The 26192-nt window shown below is 40.7% G+C and overlaps 1 protein-coding gene across 3 annotated transcripts in view; it reads left to right on the forward strand.

Moving 5' to 3' along the window:
* Positions 1–26192, forward strand: part of plcb1l (phospholipase C beta 1-like) — a 128592-nt gene that overhangs the window by 16321 nt on the left and 86079 nt on the right. For all 3 annotated transcript variants that reach the window (XR_015124993.1, XM_086263616.1, XM_086263618.1), the window contains exon 3: positions 20493–20561. Coding sequence is in view for 2 of the 3 variants with exons in the window: in XM_086263616.1 (XP_086119742.1) it covers positions 20493–20561 (69 nt within the window). In the remaining variant the exon portion in view is untranslated. The remainder of the gene's footprint in view (positions 1–20492; positions 20562–26192) is intronic.

Here is a 26192-nt window from a genome sequence, read left to right on the forward strand (position 1 = left end):
ATGTGTTTTATTTGGGGATCTCAACTCTCCAATTATGAACTGAAAAAGACCTAATGAACATTAACAAAATAATGGAGGCTAGGACCCTGGCAGCAATAACAAAAAACTAACAATAGGATGCAATACAGCACATTAGTTCACACAAGGACAGGAAACCATTACAAATGGCTGCAACTATTTTTAGCACATTCAGTTATGGAAAATAGAAAGAGGTGGCCTGATAAAATTTAGCGCACATTCAGTTATGTGTGCATTATTCTCCCTTTATTTGGGAAAAAAGTCACATGCTTTTGTTATTGTGTACGCGTACAGCGAGCGGTAACTGTTTTCTTAACCCAGCTTTAACATGCTCATACACAAGTTTTACCACATATTGTTCTATATCTTTCAAGTACCTCTAAACGCCTTGTCCTCATCTTAAACGTTGCATTTTTTCATGAGGAACTTTTCTGAAAATATAAAATGTTTTCAATCGGTACCAGTGAGATTTCATTTGTAAAACTTTGGCATATTCCCTTCACAATAACCTTGTGTTCCTTATACTGACATTTTAATATCATGCATATCGCTTTAGAGGAATTAATTTGAGTAAGTCAGTCATGGATGGCATCATGAGATTATAAGAAATTAGAGCGTTCTGTTGTTGGACTAAGTGCTTGGTTATGGATGAATAACATCTTATGTTGGCCTAATCAAAAGTAGTTTGACTGCCTGTGTGAAACATGACAGCAGGATGAAGAGGATGATTAAGCTATTCATTGTCTCATGGGTCCAGGTATTTATAACATTTATGCTGGCCTATTTCTGCGTCACTTATTCAAAACTGATCTCTATTGTGGTCAGGCCTTTCATCTGGTTCAGTCCACGCTGCAGTCTGAGATCGCGTGCTAAGCATTTGTATGGTGGAGGTGTAGCCAGAGAGGTCGAGGAGCAGAGCGGGAAGGAAAGAGGGAATGAAAAGTTTCTGGGTGAAGTTTATTCAAACAATTACCCCACCTTTCTGTTTAGCTGTCTTGATCCACTCACTTGAACACTGTCAGAAAAGTAATTTTGATGCACTGAGATGTGTGGTAAGGAGCGATGCTGGTGAATTGGCTCTATTGCTGCTCCATCGGCTACAGACAGCTACTGTGTAAGCTAGTTTCTGTCAAATTTAGTTTCTGTCTGTGCAGGGAAGGTTGACGCACCTGCATGGCATCCGCAATCGTTCCCCGCCGTCTTAAATATTGTAATGGGTCATGTGTTTGGGGTGGTTGTGGTTGTTACGTTGAGGTGGCAGCGGGAGAACTGCAGCTCTGTGTGTATTGTGTGTGAATAAAAGGATGCAAAGCATGTTGAACGTGCACCCGGGTCTGCCGTGGTCATTTACACTGTCACTCTGTCATTCTGTCTTATACTGCTTCTGGTGACTAATTAGACACACTAATAAATTATTTCACAACTATGTCTTTTTGTCTTTATAAAACAACAGCTGTCCACTATTTAAAACTGTGCCTTTGCTTGTGGAGATTGATTGTTCGCATGCACATTAATGTCCAGAGGAATAAAAGTCAAATATTTATACATAACATACGAGTTACATGATCCTTCTAAAAAAAAAAAAACGGGAGCTGTTTTACCAAAGGCAGTGAACGAACCTTGAACATTTGAACTTTTAAAATGGAACGTCATGGACCTATAAGCCCTGTAGCTTATCGGCACTCAGGCAGCATCTTTTGCAGGAGTTTGGAGTTGTCACTTTGACGTAGCCATAATTTGAATAGATTGAAATGTGCAACGGAGGCCAGACTGCTGTTGCAGCTGTCAGTTAGATATTTGCATGACTGAGACAGAACTGAGCTGTTGGTTCCTGAATCAGTCAGTGTCGGCTTGTTTATGCTTTTTTATTTTTATTTTTTCATGCACACCAGCCTGGCAGTGCCACCGTACACAGACAGTTAAGTCCCTGTGTGGTTCACTAGTGTCAAAAAGAAGCATGTAGTGTCAGAAAAATGACTGCGTACTGTATTAATCCTTGTTTCTCTGCCTCTTATTAAGGCAGCAAAAACAGTTAGACTGTGTAATTATACACAGAGTGTAATTATACAGTGTATAATTTCTAATCATTATTTTTATTTTTGTTGCATTTTGTATTATTGTTGTTTTTTATTGTTCCAGCAATTATTATTCTGACCTCGTCTGAATGTGTAAGATCGGTCACACTCAAAGCACAGGCTTTCAGAGGAATGGGAAAGGTGTGCATGGTGTTGCACTCAGTTATCTACTGAAAAAATGATGAATGTGTAGGTGTGTAAAGAATGCTAGGAAATATTTTAAGAGAGGAATGCACTGACTGCTTAACTTCATCATTTTTGTTTAGGAAAGTCTCCGAGAAAAGTGTGTAGTAGCTGGTCCGAAGTGCAAAACATGAATTTTACACAAGCTGGTTTACTTTAAAAAAACAACGTTGCCTTTTTGTTGATGTTTAGCTTCATTTTTAAAATGTTTGGTTTAAGCAACAAAAAAACTAGTGGATATATTTTGGCTCATAAAAACATGACACAGGCAGGGTTTGTGGTACTGGCTTTGTCACTGTGGACTAATGTAGCTATTATACATTTTGCTTTGAGACTACGCTGCTCACTGTATATGACATATCACACGTTTTTGTTGTTTTTTTTTGGGGGGGGGGGGGGGGGGGGGTTAAGGATACTAAAGCCTTTACTCGTGTAAAGCATGGGCTTATTGTTTATTCCTAGATGATACGGGGCTTTTTTTAAACCAGGGCAGGAGTGCTTGGATGTAATTGTTCTGCATGTTATGTAGAGTCGCTCTTTTTCTCTTAATTTGACCTACTTAGAAATAAAACAGGTGAACAAAAGAAAACGTAAATGTGTTAACTCAGCTGATCCACCCATATCTAAGCAATTATGTTCCCTCAAATATGGAGATAAATGCTGTTGAGTACAACTTGCATAAAAGAGATTTTTTCTTCCTCCTTTAGCTAAATGGACATCGATGTGAGTGATTCTACATACAGTAGCCCAGTAGAGCGTTTCTATTATTATTTTATTTTTTGCTTTTAAATTAAACACAGCATGCTTATACAGATTCAATTGAGGACAATTACTACATTTAGCATTTGTGAACTTATAAGCATGAAAAAAAAGAAAAAGAAGGAGAAAAAAGAGGAATGAAAAATTATAACAATATTAACTAAATGAAGAGTAAAATAAAATGAAATAAAATAAGAAAATTCACGCGAAGTGTGGGGCATGAATTAGGATCAGTTAATTTTTAAGAATTCTAGAAATGGTTGCCAAATCGTACAAAAACTCACCAGTTTCCCCTTTCTATCAAATCTTATCTGTTCCACCCTGGCCACAGACACCATCTCATTAAGCTACCTTTTAAAACACGGGGTTGAAGAAGACCGTCACTGTATAAGTTTCTTTGCAGCCAGCATACCCATTGTAATTAAATGTTTTTGTGAAAAGGAAAAAGATTTGATTGATGCAAATGATCCAAGTATAGCCAGTGTACCATCAAACGGTACTTTTTTCCTAAATTGGTTTGAAAACCACGTAAAAATCTGGCTCCAAAAAGTTTTCAAGACAGAGCAATGCCAAAATAGATGTGCAAGGAAACCTTCACCGATATTACATCTATCACATAAGGGGGATACAGAATTATAGATCTGGTTAAGTTTAAGTTTAGAAAAATGTAATCTGTGAATGACTTTAAACTGGATTAGTTTATATCTGGCGTTTATTGAGCCTTTCTGAATATTGGACAAACAGTTTGACCAGAGGAACACCGAAGTCTTCAGCTCATGTATTCTTAATTTGATCAGAATCAACTGGGATTGTAAAGCACTTCACAAACTGAGATATCAGATGTTTAAAATCTGCTTTCCGAATTATATCAAAGTAAGTATGACTTAGTGGCTTCAGTGGAAAGTCTGAAAAGTTTCGTTGAACAAAATTCCTTATTTGAAGATAATGAAAAAAATGTGATTGAGGTAACTGAAACTTTTGCTGAAGTTGAAGGAAAGACACAAATATATCATCTATATATATGAGTCCTCAATGCATTTCAATCCCTTCTCCCCCCCCCCCCCCCCCCCCAATTCTAAAAACACCCTTTCCATTTTACCTGGTTTAAACAAGTAGTTATGTATTATTGGCATTCTTACTGAGAAGTCAGGTGGTTTATGAGATTTCCTAATTTGACTTTTAACAACAAAATTACGACTGATCGAATTATTAGAAGAACCCGTGTTAGAAAACAATAAGACCGGTAATGAGGCTTCAGATACTGTTGCTGCCTCTACCTGGAGCCAGATTGGAAGCTTATCATAACAATAATCAGTAGGCGAACCTCACTGCCAGTGCAATAGAGCTCTTGAATTTGCCGCCCAGTAATAATGTCTAAAGACAGGGAAACCCAACCCCCCCACTGGAAGTATTTTTTTGAAGATGAGCCTTGGATATCCGAGGGGGTTTTCCTGCCCAAATGAATGAAAGAATCAATGAATCAAGCTGCTTAAAAAATTTAAGTGGCAAATAAATAAGAAGGTTTTGAAATAGATATAAAAATCGTGGCAAAGACACCATTCTAACTGCATTTATTCGACCGATCAAAGACAGAGGAAGCAGTTTCCATTTCCTAATATCGTCTTTGAGCTTGTCCAGCATTTCCAAGAAATTAAATTTATTGAGGAGTTTGGGATTTTTAGAGATCTTAAGGCCAAGATAGATAAAAGATGTAGTCACTAATTTGAATGGGAGTGAGCTGAGAAACTCTGGGCATAGATTATCTGTTATTGGCATAAATTCAGATTTGTCAGTAGTAGAGCGTTTTGTAATCAGATTACAGATGGACATTGACTTTTGCGGGACTGGTCAATAAAAAGCATGGAGAACCATGGCGTGCATGTTGTTCTGTATGTCGTGTGGTCAGAGCTTACAGTCGGCTGCAGTAGCTCTTAGACCCCTTTTGTTTGGTGTAGAATGATACGGGACGACTTAAATTTCTCAATAACTGACCATGATGGGTTTAATTATGCTAAATCGCTCACATCCGAGAACCTATAGCTTAGATGTTACACTGTTACTTCTAATGAAGCAACATTTTACACTCGTGAGGCCTGTAATTGTAGACACACTAACTCTCTCTCTCTCTCTCTTTCTTTTTTCTTCTGTGTTTCTCTTCCTTCCACTTCAAACACTAACCCAGCCCAGTTGCCATGACAATCCAATCCATGCAGCTTGTTTTTTGATACTGCAAAGTACTCAAAACCCCCCTGCTGCTGTGATATGACTGCCATCAGTGTTCCAAGCCAGGTGGCTGCTTTCCTCAGGGAGCCCTTTCAAATAAAGGCATTCAGCCAATAGACTTTGAGGTCCCACTGTAGACAAGCTCTCAGTAAGAGAACACATTTCCTTCCTGTTTTCATTCCGTGCTTCGAAGAGCACGGCCTCATGTTGCCCATCGGTTTGTTGTCGTGTTGGCGTAACAAAGAAATGACTGTATGGGTCTGTCATTGTTTTCAAATAGTGAGAATAAAAGTTATTTCTGCCAACCATTTAACTTTGCTCCTTGCAAATTTTGGTTTCTGACAGCACCGTTTGGATCAGGCGTTTGTCTGGGAATGATGTTCTCCTATTCTCTTGATCTTCTCTTTTCATCTGCACTGATACAGAGACCAAAAGGAGGAGACCTTAAATTAAAAGAATAATGATCTGCACATTTTAAATGGCTCTATTCTGCCTCTGAAGATTGTTGTAAGATTGGCAAAAAGGCAAAGCCTTAGTGGAAGAGTCATTAGTAGAATACCTATTGTTACTGCTCTTTTGTGGTTTGTTCAAAGAATAAATTCAAAAGCTGCCATAAAACTATTTCAGTATATTAAAATAACAATAAGAAGTCTATAGCCATGATTCTAAATTGACTGTAGGTCTGAATGTGAGTGTTAGTGGCTTTCTGTCTCTCTGTGTTAGCCCTGTGGCAGCCTGATGACTTACCTAGGGTGTATATGACAGCTAGGGTCCAAGTGGACTCCCCCATGACCCTGAATCGGATAAGTGGAAGAAAATGAATGGATAGATGGATGCCTCTTGCCAATCACATAGCTTTAATTTTTCTTTGGGCTCCCCAGTCACTTATTAATATATTCCAAACATGTGATGCTCGAAGCGAATTTTTAAAGGCACACAACTACTTAATCTTGAAGGTAAATTCATCAACAGAAGATGTTAAAATTGAGAGAAAATACAGTCAAAGGACAAAACTCCTCTTTGCCTTGTAGCATTATCACAAATACAAATATGTATTCATGTCAGAAAAAACATTAATTATTTAACATTTTCAGATTTGCAATTTAGGACTTCAGAAAATACACATTCAAACATTCAGTTTGTTTGCCCATCCGATAAACTGTAGACGTGACTGTAAGGAGGAGGATTATTAATAACTCAGGAATCGTGATGACAGAAAAACCTGACTTGTTTCGTTAATTAATGTGTTGTTCTTGCATAAAGGCACGCATGAAGTTTGTGAGGTTTTACATCAACTAATCGCTTGACATCATGTATATAAATGTATGATAATCTAATTCCGCGAGGATTTAATGTAGATGCCGTGCCCTTCAAAATTCACTTTATCCTCAGTGCAGATCTCATAGCTTCTTACGTCTAAACGCTGCACATAAGCAGAGTTTTCTTCTCTACTTTTCCCCGCTTCTGTCCTCCTCTCTCTTAACTAATATTTCACTGAAAGGCCTTAATAAAGTGCATTTTGCTACAAGAATCAGGGGCAACGGATGGCTTACACTCATGTCCCATTTGTTAATGAGGCAATTATATGCTTTTTGCTTTCAAACAACTTCCAGTGCTTCCTGCACATAATGACCAGTTGCTTAAGTGGATAAGTGGAAAGAATCAGTTTTAACTCCATTTCTAAGATACAGATGTAGAGTGTTCGCTGGCATGGTAAGTACAGATAATCACAGACAGCGAAGAGTTTGTCAGATGGCCTCGGTAATCATTTACAAGCCATGTTGAGGAAGGGCTGCATGTCTTGCGTTTACTCTCCGAAGCCTCAAATCTTTAGATCTGCACCCCTTAAATAGATTTTTCTTTGTATTATTGATTGAAACTAATTGCATTCATTGCATTAGATGAGCTTGTAATGTTTAAGAGACCTCTAATTCACACCAGCTAGGGGGTTCTGGGTTTTCATGCTACCCTGCTGTTTTTCATTTGAATTCCTTTGTACTTTGTAGCAATTATCTAGCTTCTGTCTCTTCATTTCCAAATGTTCATGCCAGAAAGCTTATTACTAGCACACTGAGGGACTAATTTTGGCCTTTATTGCACATTATTAACATCTCTACGTAGACAAATTTCCAAACAGAATAAAAGTTCGGAGAAAAATAAGCTTGTCAAAGCCAAATAAAGTACAAAAGAACAATATGTACCTCAAGAGACCACATTAAACCCATCCGTAACCCGCTGCGACTTGCGTAGTTCCTATTGGTGCATTTTATCCACTATCACACTGTTATTTATTGGTTCCGGTGCAGATGTGAACTGTCACCTCGGTTTTTCTTGACTGTTAAATAGAGAGAATTTTGAATGTTTTCTGTCAAACACTCACTTCGTTGTCCATCCCTAAAATTTTCACGGACTCCCCCCCTTTTGCTTGCGCTGTTCCATTTCCGCTCGAGTAACTAAGTGTGTCACAAATGTGGGTCACTCGCTTTTCTTTCCCCACTAAAGTCAATTCAATTTGGCGGAATGATATGAAGGTATCAAATTTAAACAGCTTCTAGATGCTCTGGGTTAAGAAAAGAAGCGCAGCAGTCTTTCATACTTAAAATACCAGCTCCTCTCTGAAGGGCTTCCTCGAGAGAGTGACATGGCAGAAGGGAGAGAAACAACACCTGGCTCATTAGAAGAGGAGAGGAGAGGGACAGGGAGAATTAGTTTTCAGCAGTACATTAGCAGACAGCTGAAGTCAGGGTGGCGGTAAACCCTTTCGGGCAGATTTTCTCCTCTTTCCAGCCTCATTGTGTTCCACTGATGATTATCTGTTTGCGTCTGTGGCTTTGCTCTGTTATTTGTATCCAACAGTATAAGGACCTGTTGACAAACACACATAATTGCCTGTGGTTCCTCTGACAGGAAAGGGGATAAAACGGCACTTAGCAGTGGGCTGACAATAGGGCCTGATGCACAGGCAGGGCTGACAGGGTAGACTAATTTGTTGGCTGATTAAAATGTTTTGTACATTAGAAATACTGTCTTTGTTATTAAGACACAGTTAAACTGAAGACGATGTCACTATTGATATTTGAGTTAAACAGGATCCATTCATTCTGAGAGATGAAAGAAAGTTTAGAAGTTAAAGAAAGGTTGTCGTGAAAGTTATCACGTAAAGGCACAGGAAAGCCTGTATCATGACACAGGTGCGACTTGTTTTGTTCAGTGCAGTTCATTTTAATTCATTTTTATTGATGTAGCAACAATTCACAGCAACAGTCACGTCAAGTTGGTTTATATTTTAATGTAAAGTTCAGTATTAGACAGAAAACCCCAACAATCAGATGGTCCCCTATGAGCAAGCACTTGGTGACAGTGGGAAGGAAGAACTGCCTTTATAACAGGAAGAACTCTCCAGCAGAACCAGGCTCAGGAGGGGGCAGCCATGTACTGTTGGTAGACTGGTTAGGAATGGAGGAGAAGATAAGAGAAAACAAAGAGAGCACAGAAAGAATGAGGGAAAAAACACACTACAGGAAAGAAAAGACAACAGTTGAGGACATGCGGTAGTGGCTTATGGAGAATGAAAAGTGGAGAAGTAATGTTAAGTGAACTCTCAGAAATTCCTTAGTGGCCTGAGCTTCTTGCAGCATAACATGGGAATATTTCAGAGTCACATGATCCAGCCCTAAATAAAGGTTTTATCAAGTTTTAAGCCTAATCTTAAAGTAGAGAGGGAGTCTGTGTCCCAAATCCTAACCAGGAGCAGGTTAGGATTTGGGACACAGGTTCCTACTGTACGCCAGTTTACCTTCCACTAAGCCTTGTGGCTGTAGCAGCCAATCACAGACCACCTTGCATGAACAACAATATAATATATTTTAATATTTGAAAATATATATCAAGAATTTGGTACATGTTTCTGTTGGTAATTAATAGTTTTCCCACCAAAAAGAACAGTTTAGATTTTCACAGGCGAGAGACTCAAAGGAAGGCAACGCCTCTCTGTCTGTTGGACAGTCCGTTTGGTCCAGACTGAAATGTCATGTTGGATCAGAGATGAGCAATTAAGAAACTGGGGCTGTTTTTCAAGACCACACCAGTAAGCTAAACTTAATTTTGCTCAGTATTGTATTTCTTTATAAGCTGCTTTTGGCAAGAGTGGATGTTACAATTAGACAATGAAAATGTGAAATGGGAGTAGTAGAAACACCAATATTTTTCCGTATTCAATCAATAGTCCTGTTTTGTTTCCATTTTAGCCCCAGCTTATCCAAGCTTGCTGTGACTCCACTCTGTGTCATTTGACTGAGCTCATTGCTGTCAGCTCCTCTTTCGTTATCCCGCAGACTACATTACATTGACTTCACTAAATAAATACTTTGAAGTCCGTGTTCTGTTAAAAATTCAATTCCAAACAATATTTACAGTTTTTATGCACATAAATAAAAAAAAATAGCAGTGGATTTAAAAATAAAAGCAACAAAGTTATATTGTTATTGTTATATTGTTATTTCACATTATTGACATTATTATACATTTCCCATTGACCTCCCACTGGGACAACGTAGGATCCGGATGTGCCCCAGGGGCTGTACACTGCCGAGGTCTGTATGGATGGACTGAAGTTAAATAGGCTACTGTACACTTAATAATGGCCTTAAACAGGAAGCCTCCTGACTTTGGTAATGCTTCAACTCCTATACCATCACCATGCTGAGATTGCACAATTTTCTACTTGACAGTTATTGATAGCTGTGTGATGGATTGGTAAAGACCTTTGTGGCCCCCAGACGATCAATCTTATTAAGCTGAGCGATTCCACAATCTAGCTAATATTTCAGTTTGCCCAGGATTTTGGTTTGTGAAAAATAGAGGCAGAACTCCAGCATTCCCATCAGTCTCAACCATGTTAGCATGCTAACATGCAAAACTAACTAAACTAAAATCAGGTTCATGGGTCTAAGAGTAAATCATATTAAGGAAACTTTATAGTTCTCCATGAAAACCCAGTGGCTCTTTTAGTAGTTAGCATTTACTTGTAGTTTTTGTGCTCAAGTTTGACCAAAAAGCAGGTGTGGCAGGAAAGAAAAGATAACTGCAGATTGCTCAAGAAAGGATCTTGAAGAAGCAGAGGCAAAGACAGAAAGGTTCGCCTGCAGAAAGAAAGTGAGAAATGCATTTCTCTTACCCGCCTGCTTTGTCCTGACTTCAAAGGGGTTATGGTTTGCACTTAAGAGGTGTCCAAATGAGTTGATGTGAAAGATGAAGGCCAGAACTGTGTTCTGTGTGCCAGCAGCGTTGATTCTCAAAGAACTTCACTGAAGAAACCCTGCACAAGCACACACAGACACAGTCTCAGTCCATAGACTCGAGGTTGAATGTACCTTTTACTCATTTTCAGAATGCCAGAATTTCATTTGTGTTAGCGTTATAACCTGCAGACACGTAGTGGACTGAATATTCAGACAGAAGAAGGATGTGAGGTTTTAATGCACAGATGTCCAGAGGAGACTTTATATTGAACTGAACAGAAAGAAAGCTGAGACATTGACAAGCATTTTGTAGTTGTACAAGTGTAATGTAGTGTGTGTCTGACTTAGTCTGCATGTGCATGTATACTTCAGTGTCTCTGTTTGTGCCTTATCTGCACTTTAATTACCTTAATTGATCCTTTCTGGGGATTTGATGTATTTGTCTGTGTCTCTGTGTGCGTGCACTGTATGTGTGTGTGTGCATTTATGCATCCCGGCGCTCTCTGCTCTGGGGTGGATCTCAGATGTTCAACTGCAACAGATAAGAGCCATCCAGAGTTTGCCTGGAGGATGCCAGACACATAAAAGAGAAGAATTAAATGGCACGGAGGGGTAAGGATAGAAAAATAAGGAGGATGAGAGAGGTGGGTGGTGTGTTAGCATGTGTGTGTCAGTGGGGTTTCAGACATGACAAGATGTGAACAGTCATCCATAGACATGACAACTGCTGTTAAGATCCAAGCACACAAAAGGGAGGCAAGGGGGGGAGGAGGGAAGAGCCAGTGAGGCAGATTTCCAGGTGAGGTGAGTGAAAGGAAAGGCACTTGTCCAAGACAGCCGCAGAGCTGGACAAGAGAAGACAGACTAAGAAAGGGAATCGGGGGGTGGTGGGGGCTGCAGCAAAAATCCAGCTGGAATGATAACTAAGATAAGAGAACAACAGGGTGTGATGGACAGATGAGAGAAGCGGCTTTGCTTTCTTTGTTATGCTAGTCTGTTCTGCATCTGTCTGAGAGGACTTAACTCCCTCCAGTACCCCTCGCTGCACTCCATCCGTCTGCGTATGTGTGCCCAGAATTTGGTTGGCTGAGCACGCTCCCAGGAAATCGGTGACCAGTATGAGCCGAAGAGCTGTTCACATTAATACACCGAGTGTTCGCAATGACTGAACGCTGCAGATGCTGCAGATTGATGACAGAGATAAACTAGAGCTGGTGCATGCATACAGTATGTACAAGCTTAAGTGTTAATGGCTAGAGTGTTACGTTTGTGCGCATCATTTGACACGTGTGAGGTTGAATATGTGCGCTGATCTATAGCACAACCTCCTGCTGCCTTTATCTCTGCAATGGTTGTTTTGTGGAGCGTGTCGGCTGCTGATAACCACTATCAGCCGCAGCCATACATCTCTGTTGTTGCCCACATAGCCGCTCCTCCCTCGCTCTTTTCTCCCAAGCATTTATTTTTTTTCCCCATCGTTCCATCTGACCTCTAATCCCTGTCTCCTCTTTCCATCTATCTGACCAAAAACTATAAACAGGTTCTACTTGTACTTTATCACCCTGCTAGAAATGACATTTAAAATTCTATTTTTCACTTGACCATAATTGTATAATTGAATTTCAACTTGAGCATCCCACATTCAATCTTTTCAGCTTGTTTCCACATTGTCCACAATATGTGGCCTGCTTTTTTCCAAAGTCTACCTACATTTTTTTAAAAGAGCTTTAGGAATCAAAAAAGTGCTTTTTTAGTGATATACACACATACCTATATAAATATATATATCCTCATATATAAGGCAACATATATACACTTACATACACATTGTCGCTGTACATGTACAAGGATATTCTATTCCCCATAATAATCATAATGATAATATGTAGATTAGTTGAGGGCTTGGAATATTATACGCACATTGCATTGGACAATGCTTATCCTATTTTTTATTTCCAGTTTAAAAATATGACCTTTTGACCATAGTTAGGGCTGTAAGGAGAACGCTGGCATTGGGAACATGTAGATGAAAAGATGACAAGTCATCTAGGACAGCGGTCCCCAACCTTTTTTGCGTGACGGATCGGTTTAGGGTAACCGGATTAACAATAAAAATGATTAAAAAATAACGCTAAAAACCAATAAAACCCCGAAAACCATAAATTTGACACCTGAGCCTCAACTCTCACGGCCCGGTACCAAACAACTCATGGACCGGTACCGGTCTGTGGCCCGGGGGTTGGGGACTGCTGATCTAGGATGCACAGTTATGGAGATACTGGGATGTGACAGCCCAGCAAGTAAGAAAACTGTTCAGTGATCTGGGTCCAAAAGTGCTTGACTGAGGTCAGGGGTGTTCTGAGAGCAATATTAAGTTGTTTTTTGTTGTTGTTGTTGTTTTGGCTTTTTTCTTTTAATCCTTGTCTCTCTGCCCTATTAAATTGGCAGACCTTGATTAGAACCCAGACCAAGCTAATAAGTCTGTTAGAGGCGGATAGGTAGGATAGGCACTTTTGGCAGGTCAGTGTTATAAATATGCTTAATAAATGAATAAATAAACATGCAAATAAAAATAAAAATGAATTAACCAATGGTCTGATAAACAGGCTCTCTCCTCAGGGTCTGGGGGCTACTGTTTTTGGTGATTGCCATGTTTTGGACTGGCTCTCTCCGATGGGGTCTGGGAGTGTTTCAGAACTTAAGAAGTCAAAATAATAACCTGCTCTACCAACATTTGTTAAACTTCTCATTAGATATGCTTGGTTACATCTCTCCCCCCCCCTCTTTTATTTATGTATTTTTAGATATGTGTGTGTGTGGCTGTGTGTGTATAGACGCACATTATGCTCACTACATTCACTTCTGGATATGTCTTTTCCGAGTTGCTGTCCTGTTTGGTTTGTATGTAAGATTTTTTTAAGTGCTTTTTTTGACAAAATTTCAAATACAATGTGACAAGATGAGAAATAGAAGTCGAAAAAAGTAGGAAATTAATAAAACCGAACGCGTTCTAGCTCCAGAGCATTACTTCAATACAGAAATCAGACAAAGGAAAATAATTAAATACATAAGCAAGAATGGCTTAATCAGAACCTACAGTGGGTGGCTAGATGCTGGTGAGTGTGAACAAAATTCTCTATGCCTGTTCAGCCATCAATTTCCTTTTAGAAAAAAGGAATACAAAAGGACTGTAGACTGTGTGTGTGTGTGTGTGTGTGTGTGTGTGTGTGTGTGTGTGTGTGTGTGTGTGTGTGTGTGTGTGTGTGTGTTTCCCACTGGGTAAGAATTGATGATGCTGGAATCACAGTCCCCCCATTTTTGCATGTCCTGTCCTCATCTCTTTGTTCTCATTTCATGTCACCTCTGAAGTGTCTTTTGTCTTGTAAAGGGAAAGCAATCATTTCAAGACATAAAAACATGCACAGGCTGAATGAACAGGCCTTAGATTCTGTATGTGTCGGAACAGTAATATGTCTTTTGCTTGTAATTTGAGTACCGTTGACCAATCACATTTAAGCGCTCTTTGGATGGATGTAAGTAAACAATCCATTCAGACCAAAAACAAAAAAAGTGCCCTCTGCTATTTTCTCATTAATATTTGCTTATATTAACATGCGCTCTTTAAACAATGATCAGTGGATGGGTGGATAGAAGCTTTTTACAGATAGCTGTCATTTACACACACTAGAAGCCCCAAAATACGATCTGTTGTCCCCAGAGTGATGGGTTCTCATATTCTTTTTCAACTTATCATTTGATATCAAATCTAGAAAGCAGGTGTTTGAACAGGCATGATTTAATTTGTTGCAAGAACAGTGGAAAGATTAAAAAAAAATACAACAAAAAGTGACTTTTATAATAAAAGAACATTAAATGCCACTCCAATAAAATGCTTTAGACTTCAAGGGAGTGTGTCAGTCTCATTTTTTTCCCTAGCCGTTCTTCTGACAGGTTGCCATTTCTGCTAGTAGAAATGCCTGCATGAAATCTCAGGACCAGCACCCCACATACGTCTGTTCTCTGAGATAGAGGACTGTGCCCTTTGGAATATGCAGATTTGTGCCGTGCTAGAGGTTAGAGAAACAGTTCTATGTGCAGGCACTGGACGAGTCCATTTAATTCCACATAAAAACTGGATTTATGACCTTCCTGAACTCATGCATATTTAAAACCAGTTTGTTCAGATCTACAGTGCAGACTTAAGTTTTTTTCACATTTATACAGATTTTTACCTTTGTGGGCACTGAGAGCTTGAGGAAGAATGAATATCAGTGGTGGGTTTAGGTTTATTTAACTTAAAAATTCTAAATAGAAAGTAGTTGGCAGACCATAGATTTATATTTCCAGGATTTATTTATTTATTTGGGTATTTATCTTTTAATTGCAGATGAATAGAGTGAGGGCCAGGCTTCTCGAGGGAGGGGACATGTTAGACAGATGAAAACCAGAGTGAATTAGTTGCTCAGTTTAAATATGCCCTCATGCAGAGTGCAGTTCTGCTCAAGGCCTTTGCCTCATGCCATACCTGATGTCTCTCCTGCATTTGCTGTCCCTCTTTTCTTTATACTGCCTAACAAATCATTTAATCCATGGAATGATTTCAATTATCCTGTGAGTTGTAAATACTAAGCCTTCTTAGAGCGCTGAAAGCTAGTTCCGTTTTCCGTTATGCCTGAATGCAAATTTTCATGCAAAACCTACCAAAAAAAGGACTTTCAAGCCCTCAGCTCTTCGGTCTGCTTGCTTGTAGCTTTCTCTTTCTCTCTCCGTCTCTCTAGTCAGCCACTTCAGGTGAGGAGGTTTGTGACTTTATCACTGTTGGGTTGTTAGAACTGCACTATAGGAACCCAAGAGTAGAGCGGCAAAGTGGATGCCACTCTCAACCAAGTTCAAGCTGAGCTCTCCACAAACCATTTTCCCTCGTAACAGTATGTGTTTCCTGCCAGCCGAGAGTCACTGGAGGGCCACTTACAGGGACAGGCTCAGCACCTGCAGAGCTTTAGTGTGTTTTGTTCCTTTTGGGTAATAGCTCTGTTTTTCACATCTGTGCCGAGAATCCTTTGACCTCGAGTCAGTGGGCCATCAAACACTCAGACAACACTGTATAGCGATTGCAACAGTGTAATTGGTTATGCAAGGGCTCTATAGCTCTGCACAGTGTTAAAATTCATTATGTTTTTCTTGCACATTCTTGTATGTGCATGTGTATTTTATTGACATGTCCAGACGCAGCCTTGGTATTGCGTTTGCAAGAGCTTATTTCAGTCCAAGAGATGGCATCAATGGGTTAGGGACTGCCCTGACTTGTTATACAGCCTGTGTGACCTTATTTCACTTAGACTGAGCAAATCAGCAGTTCACGAAACAAACCGAATCTGACTGGGTGGCAGCTTGTTTCAAGACATGCACATGCAGCGAAATAGACAAAACATGACAAGATGAAATTAACCATCAAGTGCTTGTTAGTAGACTGATGGTCTCTTTTAGCTCTTTTTGATTTGCTTAATTTTTAAATAGATAGAAGTGAACAGTTTTACATGTATTGCTGTTATTATAAAGCAGATAAAATATGGGATTCAGAACAGCAGCAAGTGTGACTGTCTTGTATGCTTTTCCCACACTGACTAGTCCTGGTACAGAACAGTCCAGCTCCTTAATTTGATCTGAGTGTATTCATCTGTCACTCCCTCCTGCCCTCACTCCTTTTGCTCCTTGTCTCCGTTGCTCAGCAGAGGCCCTGAGCCCTGTGGAGTGCGCATCCATTTTGAACCCTGGAGGCTATCAAGCATGCTGTTGGTAAATGAGCTGTGGCTGTCAGTCTCCCCACTTCCACTTATCCTTGTCTCAGTGTCTGCCTTCTATCCCATGTTTCCTTAACCTTTCTTCCTTTTTTTTCTTCTCATCAGCACATCCCTCCATTTGCTTGTACCAGTCGAGCTGGGGAAACGCGTTGCTTCAAAGGGCAACAGAAGTCTTTGTTACTTTGTTATACAACCACCCACCATGTTCTGACGCTGCCAGCCCCTTTGTAGATATTCAAAAAAAAGACTGTTTTATTCAAAGCACTTTGTAGCAGACTTTTCTTCCCGGTCTTGCCTTGAGTCAATTGTATCACATTCCACACGCATGTGAAAAGTCTTCCCATGAAAACATGGCGTATATATTACATATACAAAGCGCCGGCAGCATTTGACAACAAAATGAGCACCAGCTGAATTTTGAATTTCCTACAAAGTTTCATATTTGAAAAAACAAAACAACAAAAAACACCATTAGCGCTCACTTCTTAATTTTAAAAGGAAGGCAGCGTGTTGTAAACAGTAGCTCCACAGCAGAGACAGACAAACAGGCACAGAAAACAGGGCTCGGGGCCAGTGCAGGTTAAGCATGTTCATTAATTTCTGTAGTTTCTTTCCCGCTGGCCCTGCTTGGTTCCTGGACGTGCCGTGGATTTTAATAGGCTTTGGATCCGTGCTCGCTGCTGTGATACTCGCAAAAAAGCGGTGAGGTTGGGGAGCGAGGCAAAGAATAGAGGGAAAGACAGAGTGAGAGACAGAGAGTGATAAATTAAGACATGACAGAAAAGAACAGATAAAGAACATATGTCATAGAAAATAAATGAGAGACATTAAACAGGAGAACTAATAGCTGGACTGCTCAACTGAAATAAAGTGCTTTAATTAACTAACTGTGCCGCATCTGCAGTTATAAATCCAGCTCATTATTAATAAACTGTCACTGGCATCAGATTTTATTTACATCTGAGCAATGACTGAGCCTCTGCCCACTGAAGCTTTTAGATGTACACACGTTTCGTCTTCACGAGCAGCTCGTCGCCCGTACAGGCAGTTTATTTTTAATGAGTCGTCTCTGTACTGTAGGTTAACACTTTGCCGCTTATCCACCTTAGATCTCTGCTAACTGTGCGGAGCCAGAGGGGCACCAAAAAGTACCCCGCGAGAATCAGCAAGCTACTTCCTGAAGCCCACTGTTCCACCAGGCCCCCATGTGGAGCGCCAGCGCTCTAAAGAGACTTCAAAGGCAGGCATTTCCAGACCCAATGTAGGCGTTAACCTTTGACTCAGAGGCTCTCTCTGTGCAAGCAAAGACCGCCTAATTGATGCTATGTGAACTGCAGAAAAGGAATAACTTGTCCTGGTGGACTGCAGTAAAACAGAGTACTTTAATTTCTGCTGTGGCAATATTTTTAAATTTAAATATTTAGCCTAACAATTTGCAGTGCTAATCTAATTGCTATCTTACTCAGCTTTGCCTGAGTGAAATATGCCTTTAAACAAAATAATCCGCGATCTCCATATAGCAACAAGTATATTTAAATGCAAAATACTCATGGTGGGACTTAAGGTGGGTATGTGTTTTGCAAGGAGCACTGGCCAGGTGCAATTTTCCACCAAGCTTTGAGTATCTGAGATTGTCAGATATCAGTGTTGTGGCTGGAGATCGAGTCAAGCCCCCATTGCCTTTTGTCTCCCCAGATAATGCTGATTTGACACACAGTTCACTCTGGTTAATTTTCCACCTCATGTCCTGGCTCTCTCTCAGAGAGATTGAGGGTGTGATAATCCAGACTGATAGAATAGAATTCAACTTTATTGTCATTGCACATGTCACAGGTACAAGGGAACGAAATGCAGGGATAAGGGATGTGGTGACTAAGGGAAGGCACCAAGGGCCTTCTGTGCTATTGCATCTTGTGTCTGCTCATTGCTAAATGCATTACAGGCTGATTAAGGGGCTAAAGCTTTGCAAATAAGCATGAAACAGAGCTTGTTGAAGGAGCGATGGTTGCATGGATGCACACAGGTTGATAGATGCATGCTGTATGTGGGTGTGTGTCCATACTGCAATCAGATGCCTTTGCTATGGTTGGCTTGCTAGCTGGACGGAGAGCTCATCAACAGGATTTTTTCAGAATCACCCGGTTTCAGTTTTAGTAAAAAAATTTAAAAGAAATTTACATTTTCTGCACCCCTGCCTTAAATCCGGTCCTGCTTTGCCTCTGGATTAAAGCAGTTTGATGTGAAATGTTGAAATATGATGAAACAAGGAGCTCTGACATGGGTTGAGACGCTGCTGGATTAATAATGAATCAGGTTCAGGTTTTGTTTGGATTAACACTGACAGTGATAGAATAACAGCTGTGGTGATATTCAGGGCTGATTCGTCAGGGTACTACTATTGTGTTTCTTTGCCTGCTGAATGCCATTCATGCAGCTTAGACATGCTTAGCTGTTGCATAACACAGGGGTCAGCAACCTTTAAGACCCAAAGAGCCATTTGGTTCCACGCAAAAGAAAACACTGGGAGCCGCAAATACTGTTTGACATCTAAAATGAAGATAACACTGTATATATTGTTTTTTTACCTTTGTGCTTTGTGTGAACAACTAAGCTGTGCTGCTTATGAAATCCATGAAGTGCTACAATCCATGTGTAATTAACACATTTTGAACTCTTAAAGAAATATAACAAAAGGAAAGACACCCAGCTGAACTAAAATGATCCATGTAGCAAACAAAAACCGTTGTGAGCTGCCACCCTTATATCGCCTTTGGGCTGTTGGAGCCTTGACCTGACTTTTAAAAAGTAATTGGAAAAAAAGCACTATGCTGCTAAAAGATGAAAAATAGATATTTGCAAAATTCTGCCTAAATATGTATTTTACCTGGTTAATGCGTGCTGCGGGGCGTGGTCTGCAGCGCCGCTGCAGGGGAGGCGGACGCACCTGAGCGGCACCCGCAATCACGCCTCGCTGCCTTACGTCTCTGCTGTTGTGTTGTTGTTGGTGTGTGTCGGGCTGTGAGCTGAAAAGCTACAGCCGGCTGTATGCATACAGAAACCGTGTGTGAAAAGTGGTCAACATAGAGATGCTGAAAAGCATGTTCATGCAAACATCGTCGGGTCTGCCGTGATATGTTTACAACGGGACTTCTGCTCCTGAACCTCTGCGCACAGCGTCTGCAAGTCGGGGCTGTACGAAGTCACTTTTATCTTTACGCAGGACTGTAAGCTTTCATCTGTGAGGCGTGAGCGGTGTTTGTCTTTAACATAGTTCACGGTGGAGAACAGCTGCTGACATAATGTGGATCCAAAGATCCATAATTGGCCTACCTGGGGTTGAAAGTCTCGATAAATGCACGGCGTTTCGGTGGGTACACCGGCTTCCGCGAGTGTGACGCTTATTTTGAGCGATGAAAAAATAATAGAATATAATTTTATTTTTATATTTCAATATCACAATAATCTTCCAATTTAGAACTACAAGTTAAAAAAGAACTAACATAAATAAAATACACTTCAGCTAAATACTTCTAATTTATTTTCCCAAACCACGCGGAGCCGCACTATAAGGACTAAAGAGCCACATGCGGCTCCGGAGCCGCAGGTTGCCGACCCTGGCATAACACCATGCAGCAGCAGAACGTTGTGTACGTGTGAAGTTTTTCATCTTATCTCCTTTTTCCCCCCTTTGACAGCAGATCTTTTAGTAATATGATGCATATGATGACATTTTCTGTTGTAAAAAATGAATAAATAAAAACTCTTTTTGGATTTCTGGATAATCCTGTGTCAGATTTTATGAGGAAACACTCCAAAAGCAATTTGGAGTGTTTATGTATGTTTGTAAAGAGCTAGTACTCATTTAGTCAGGTCATCAGTCAATATGGGAACATTTCACTTTTGTTTTAATTAGACACTTTTGTGGAGCAGAGTGTCATCAGGGCAGCATCTGTCTACACTGAATGACTCCCAGGTGACATCCCATATTGAGGTTAATGTGTGTCCTTAAGCACATGTGACTGTTTAGAGCTGGCAGGTTGTAAAATGGAAAGCGTCTCTGAAATGTGTGCCATCACCTTGAATCAAAGTAGCTTCCACGGGCATAAAATGTGTCCTAAACAGCCTTTAAAGCCTTTAAATTTGAAATTGGTTGACATTTATGATGATTTAGCTGTGCTTCTTCTTGGTTACAGGATACAGACCTTCTGGATATAGCATACATAAAAGATGCCAGAAACGGAAAGTGCGCGAAAACGCCAAAGGTAAGCCTCTAATTCGCACATTCACAGTGTCTTATACTGTCTGTGAAGGAAACTCCAGCAATACAATGACCAATGTGCTTTCTTGGCTGATGATATGCTTTGGAAGAGTTTATTTTTGCACTGAAATGAAAGCCATGTGTGGGCGGGAACCTGACTATGATTCACACTCTGTCTCCATCCATCTAACAGAAACTCTATTATGGATTGGGCTGAACTTTGTTCTGGTTCTTCTAATGATTGATATTTAACAATAGAGCAATCGTGCATGTGCAGATATGGCAGTACTTTAGTGCCAGAGGTGTAATTACTGTAATTATCTTGTTTAAACTTCCAATCTCACATTCAGGTGACTGTTAATTTATGTGTGTATATATATGTGTCTGTGTGTAACTGATCGAATGCGTTCACAGTCTGAACACATTTAGTTTTTGACAGTGATTTGAAGATGAAGGTAAGGAAGTGAAGATCAGATGACACTGACAAGACTGACGAACGTGATTTGAATTCAGTAACATTGCATAGATGGTTTCCTAATTTGGTATCCAAATGGACTATTTCGCAACTAATGAGAAAGCCGTTGAATATAAGCAAAGAATTTGTAAATTCATTTTTTAAAAGTCTGGCACACAACTATCACAGAATTTGGCACATGGTTGTGCAGTTAAAAAAAGCCATATTAAGTTCTTGCACTTCATTTCCCACCTAACAAGTGATGATTAAAACAATGATGCGCCTTCTCTGCTGCTTTACAATACATCCCTGCGTTATAGCTCAGATTCAAATAGCTTTTGAATCCAGTCAGTCTTGTGATGAGACGCTTCATCAGCTTGATTCTGTGCAGCGGGAGAAGCGAGATGTGGGGTCATGCTTTGCTGCTCTGTGTGGGGAGTGAGTGATGATAGAACGAGTACAATAACACGGAGAGTATTCATGCATTTCTAAAAAGCTTACAGAGTGATGCTACCCAGCAAGGAGACATGACCACATGACAGGTAAGACGGTCGAAGCATTGGAAATCCATTACTGGGAGATGGAGTGGTGATGCACCCTGGGCAATGTAATGGGAGCACCAGTGAGACACAGTGTCTGAGGAGTTGATGAGATGGGGAGAGGATGGAAGGAGAGAAAGAGGGAGATGGGATAGTCATAAGAGGAAGGCAGGAGGGTTTTTAAAAAAATGCAAAGTCTGCAGAATGTGTAAAAAAAGAAAGAAAGATGAACAGAAGAGGGGCAGAGACGTGATGTGAGGTCAGCGGAAGATGTCAGTGGGAAACACAGATAACACCAGACAGCAGTTGCTTTAAGTGGACAGCACTTGTCAGGGCTTGCTTCTTGAGCATTTCTCCTTCAACTCCTTCACATCTCTCTCTCACACTTCTTTCACCGTCTGTCAAAACGATGAAGGTTTCGTGAGGCTCACTGAACCGCTAACTTCATCTCGAAAGAAACGCTCATAAACTGCATTTTTGTAATGTAAATATATGCAGACATCTGGAGACATTTACCACGAAGCTAAATGCGATACACGAAGCTCCCTCATTTATGCTGTGAGGTAACTGAGTGCTGTAGATACACGGAGAAAATCATTATGACCACTGATAGTGATGTGGCAGTGCTCTCTGTCTAAGGTTGTGCACGAGGAGGCAAAATAAGGAAGAAGTACAAGTGAAAGGAATTTCATATTACCGTCAACTTTTCAATTTTAACCTTGCAGGTCATGCCGCTTATAAAACTCCCACAACGCTCACTGTGTTGTTTTGATATTTTTATGCTCTGTGCTTAAGCTTGCGCTGCTTATTCTGGTCTCACTCAAGAGCTCCCTTAGAAGCATTCATTCATTAATCCAAACTGCAGCAAACAAACACACTCGCCAGGGCGAGATGAGATGCTGATGATGACACGTCAGTAAAAAGCTTCAGAAGTGCTTTCATTGTGCTGCTGGAGAGTTCTGCGTCTCAGATGAACATTGTCGGTCTCAAATGCAATCATTGTCAACAGACTGGCTTGAAATGGGCTACAGATGGAAAGGCTGTTTCTTTGCACGCCTCTTTTGAGCCGTTGTTTCTACTCCAGCTCGAGTTACCTCGTATTGTTTTTGAGCGGCGCTGGAATTTCTGTCTGATTGTCATTAAGATTTGGAGCACGTTGCTGTGTTCATTGGCTCGTCGCAGTGTGTGTGTGTGTGCGGGTGTCTGTGTGGGCAGCTTGTCTGACCTCTGATGAATTTATGCCACCCTGCCCATGGGCTTCAGCTACTCATGATGATTCATACATGGTTTTTTTTGTAAAAAGTAAATAAATAAATAAATTCGGACTGAGAAAAGTGCACAATCGTTTGTACAATGTGCACATTTACAACTACTGACACAAATCCTGCACAAGAAGTTAGTAGAATAACAAAGCCAGACAAGCACAGTGTCCTTTGTCATACCATTCTCAGACTGCTGATGCTAATTAGCACGTGTCCACCCCATCATCATTTAGGCTGATTAGATTGGGTGCTTGTCAGTGTGACAAGAGGCAACCTCTTTTTGATGGGTGGCTCCAGAAATAAATTACGTACCCTTGGGTCAAGTGAGCAATGCGCAGCACTAATGACCAACCATAGTGCACACAAATAGCAGGCATATTTGCCTTATGCAATGGGAATAAAGGATGTGTGTGTGAACCAAAGCATTTACTGTGCCACTGAATTATTCAGCTATGATGTTGTGTTCAATCTGTGAAAATGGCCGAATATTTGACTTAAAACCTAAAGTTTTCGGATTATTTAATGCAGTACTGTTTTGTCAAGGTGCAAGCTTGGCTGAGGCTGAACTGTGCACTACTCACAATTTTATTTCCACAAAAGCTAAAACCAAAAGCACAGGAAAACTGCACTGAGAAACTCTCCAGAGGGAACAACAATGATGGGCGAGTTTCAGGGCGCAATCAGAGCCTCAGGAGGTGATCCATTGAGAGAGAGAGAGAGAAAGAGGGAGGAGATGAGAGTTAGATCCAGCGGAAAACTGGTGGGTGAAATTGCACTTCCCAAAAGTGGGAAAATAAATGTTCAGGATCGGTTGTAAACAGATGGCTATTGGGTCCAGGACGGGCATACTGGTTTGCTTCAGGCAGGTAACAGGAGGAAGGGCAGGCAGGTGATGGAGCCGAGGCAGCTCCAAGGGAAGCTGTCCAAGAATGAACCAGCTTGACGAAACAGGTGAGTAGGTTATGATGGCAGCGGCTTTTCGGGCCGACTGGGAAACGTACTGGAAGAGGAGGCAAAAACAACATTGGCACACAAGATTACTCTACACAAAAAAGCTCATGAAGAGGCCTGATTACCACTCAGCTAAGCAGATGAAGATTGGAAGCCTGGGCTGCTTTTTAAGGCCAAGGAAGAACCGATAATATCTCCTCCCCAGTCTGCCCGACCCAACCTGGACCTGTGAGAGGAAGAAAACAGAAAGGCCCAAAACAGAAGTAAACCAGTGTCTATCAGGACAGTTTCAGTTAGGAAAACTTTAGTCTAATGAAGTTTCTGGCTTGACTCTGAATGCAAGGAGTTAATGTAAATTTCTGTGTATGTAGAAGGCAACAGATGTTCAGGAAACCGCAAAAGATTTGTGATTTTGGGGGGTTGGAATTTTTCACAGTTAATTACTATATTATCACAAACCAGCTTGAGTCCTTTTAATTTTAAACTGATAGCAGACAGATAGCAGGCTAACTGTCTCATTGACATTCTATGGCCATCTCCACGCACCAAAGTCACTTTAAGGTTAGCAAATGACGGTCCCCATCTTCAAAGTAATCATTTAAAAGGCAACAGGACTGAAAGTTCATTGCACAGGGTCGTAGTAATTCCGGTCATGCCAAGTGCTGTTTTCCCCAGTATCATAATAAAATACCACAGCCTGCTAATTTTGTATGTGAACAGTTATGTGATGGGAAATATTCCCCACGTTTCATACCCCAAATGTTTTCATATGAGGCACAAAATCTGACACAACAAAAGAAAGGAGAGAACTTTATTTACTTGTGGAGTATTTGCTTTATTTCATGCATTTGCGGCAGCAGAGGTCAGAGGAAACTCTAAACTTCAGAAAAAACAAACCATAAGGTGGACTCTGGATAGAAGTCAGCTCGGGCTCTTTCACATATTTGTTTATATTGTTTTGCACGTGTTAAGCCCTCGGTCATTATTACAGGTGCTTCTGCTCCAGACCATCTATTCATATTGTTTTTTTATTTATTTATTAAATCAGCAGTTTAGCTTGCTCCTGCACAGTGTGTTCCTTCTCCTGAGCACAGAGCAACCCAGCTAATCACATCCAAGCTTTTGTGTAGATTTTACCATACAGCTAACTTCAACATAACCATGTTCGCATAACTTCTGCTTTCCATTCTGTCTCTTTGCACGCTGTAAGGGGCACATTGTGAGCCTTTCATTGTCCCCCTTGGTTTCTGGAAGTGTTCTTCTGTCTGGATTGAAGACGAAAATGTAATCAGCATCTCACCATGCTTCTTACAGTAGGTGTCTGACAGGCAAAATTACATGCTTTCTCTCCCTCCCTTTGACAACCAAACAAATATCCGTCTGTGAAATGCCCTGCCTGTAGAGTTCAGCCTGCAATATACATCCCGAAAATGGAAAACCTTAATGATTTAGTGTTCTCCGGACTACATTTGCAGATCTTTCCATTTTTTATGACAAATTAAGACATCCACTGTCGCACTGCAGGAGGCCAGAATTTGCAGACTGGATCTGGTTTGATAATTTAATATCCCTGTCTTAACCCAGCCTTAGTCTGACATGAGCTGCTTATTACTTTGCAGTGCGTTTCAATCTAGACACAGGGATCGCTTCCTTACCTATTTGTGATGCATGCATCGTACTGATACTGATACATTGCCTGACTGTGTATATAGCACATATTTATGACACATGGTCATCGGCACAGACAGAGGAGTTGTTGTCAGAATTTATTTATTTTTTTATTGTGGTATTTGTGAATTTCACACACATGCAGGCATGTCTGCTTGGGCAGGCTTTTGCCAATGGAGCAATAACAATCAACAGAGAGGGAACAAATGGTCTGGAGCCTTGTCAGAGAAGATCGTTTACAAAGGTGGACCATCTGGACTGATGCTGTTATCTGCAGACAGCCACATGGAAAACTCTCTTAACTCAAAACAAAGCTGGGGAGCAACTATTATCTTAGAGCAACAGGACGCAGTTAAAATACCAAATGATTGATGAGAGTAATTCGTGAAAGAGCGTTTGTGCTGTGTACCGACTCCAGCACTTTTGATGTATTATTTTCCTTCTTCTTATATGTATAGAAAATAAAACTGCAGTAGGATCAAGGCTAAAATGTTCATTTCTTCCTTCCTCCTGACTTTTACTTTGAGGTGAGAGGAAGTGGCCACCACTTCTGTTACAGTCTAGGCTTACAGCAGAGACGACTGCTGCTAAATAGAGAGCAGCTTGTGTGTCCCCAGCAGTGTAACAGGATCTGGGAGAGGCCAGCAGGCCATTATCGCCGATCCAACAAAGTCGGCTAAAGCTCTGCCTCCCACGGCAGTAAGTGCTAAACAGCTCCTGCGAGCACGCAGCAAGTTGCTACGGGGTTTAGATTTGTCTTC

Source organism: Aulonocara sp. 'chitande type north' Nkhata Bay, linkage group LG15 (assembly GCF_057382095.1).
Source record: "Aulonocara sp. 'chitande type north' Nkhata Bay isolate Kocher_YH1m ecotype deep benthic linkage group LG15, A_spYH_male_GT1.1, whole genome shotgun sequence".
Classification (NCBI taxonomy): domain Eukaryota; kingdom Metazoa; phylum Chordata; class Actinopteri; order Cichliformes; family Cichlidae; genus Aulonocara; species Aulonocara sp. 'chitande type north' Nkhata Bay.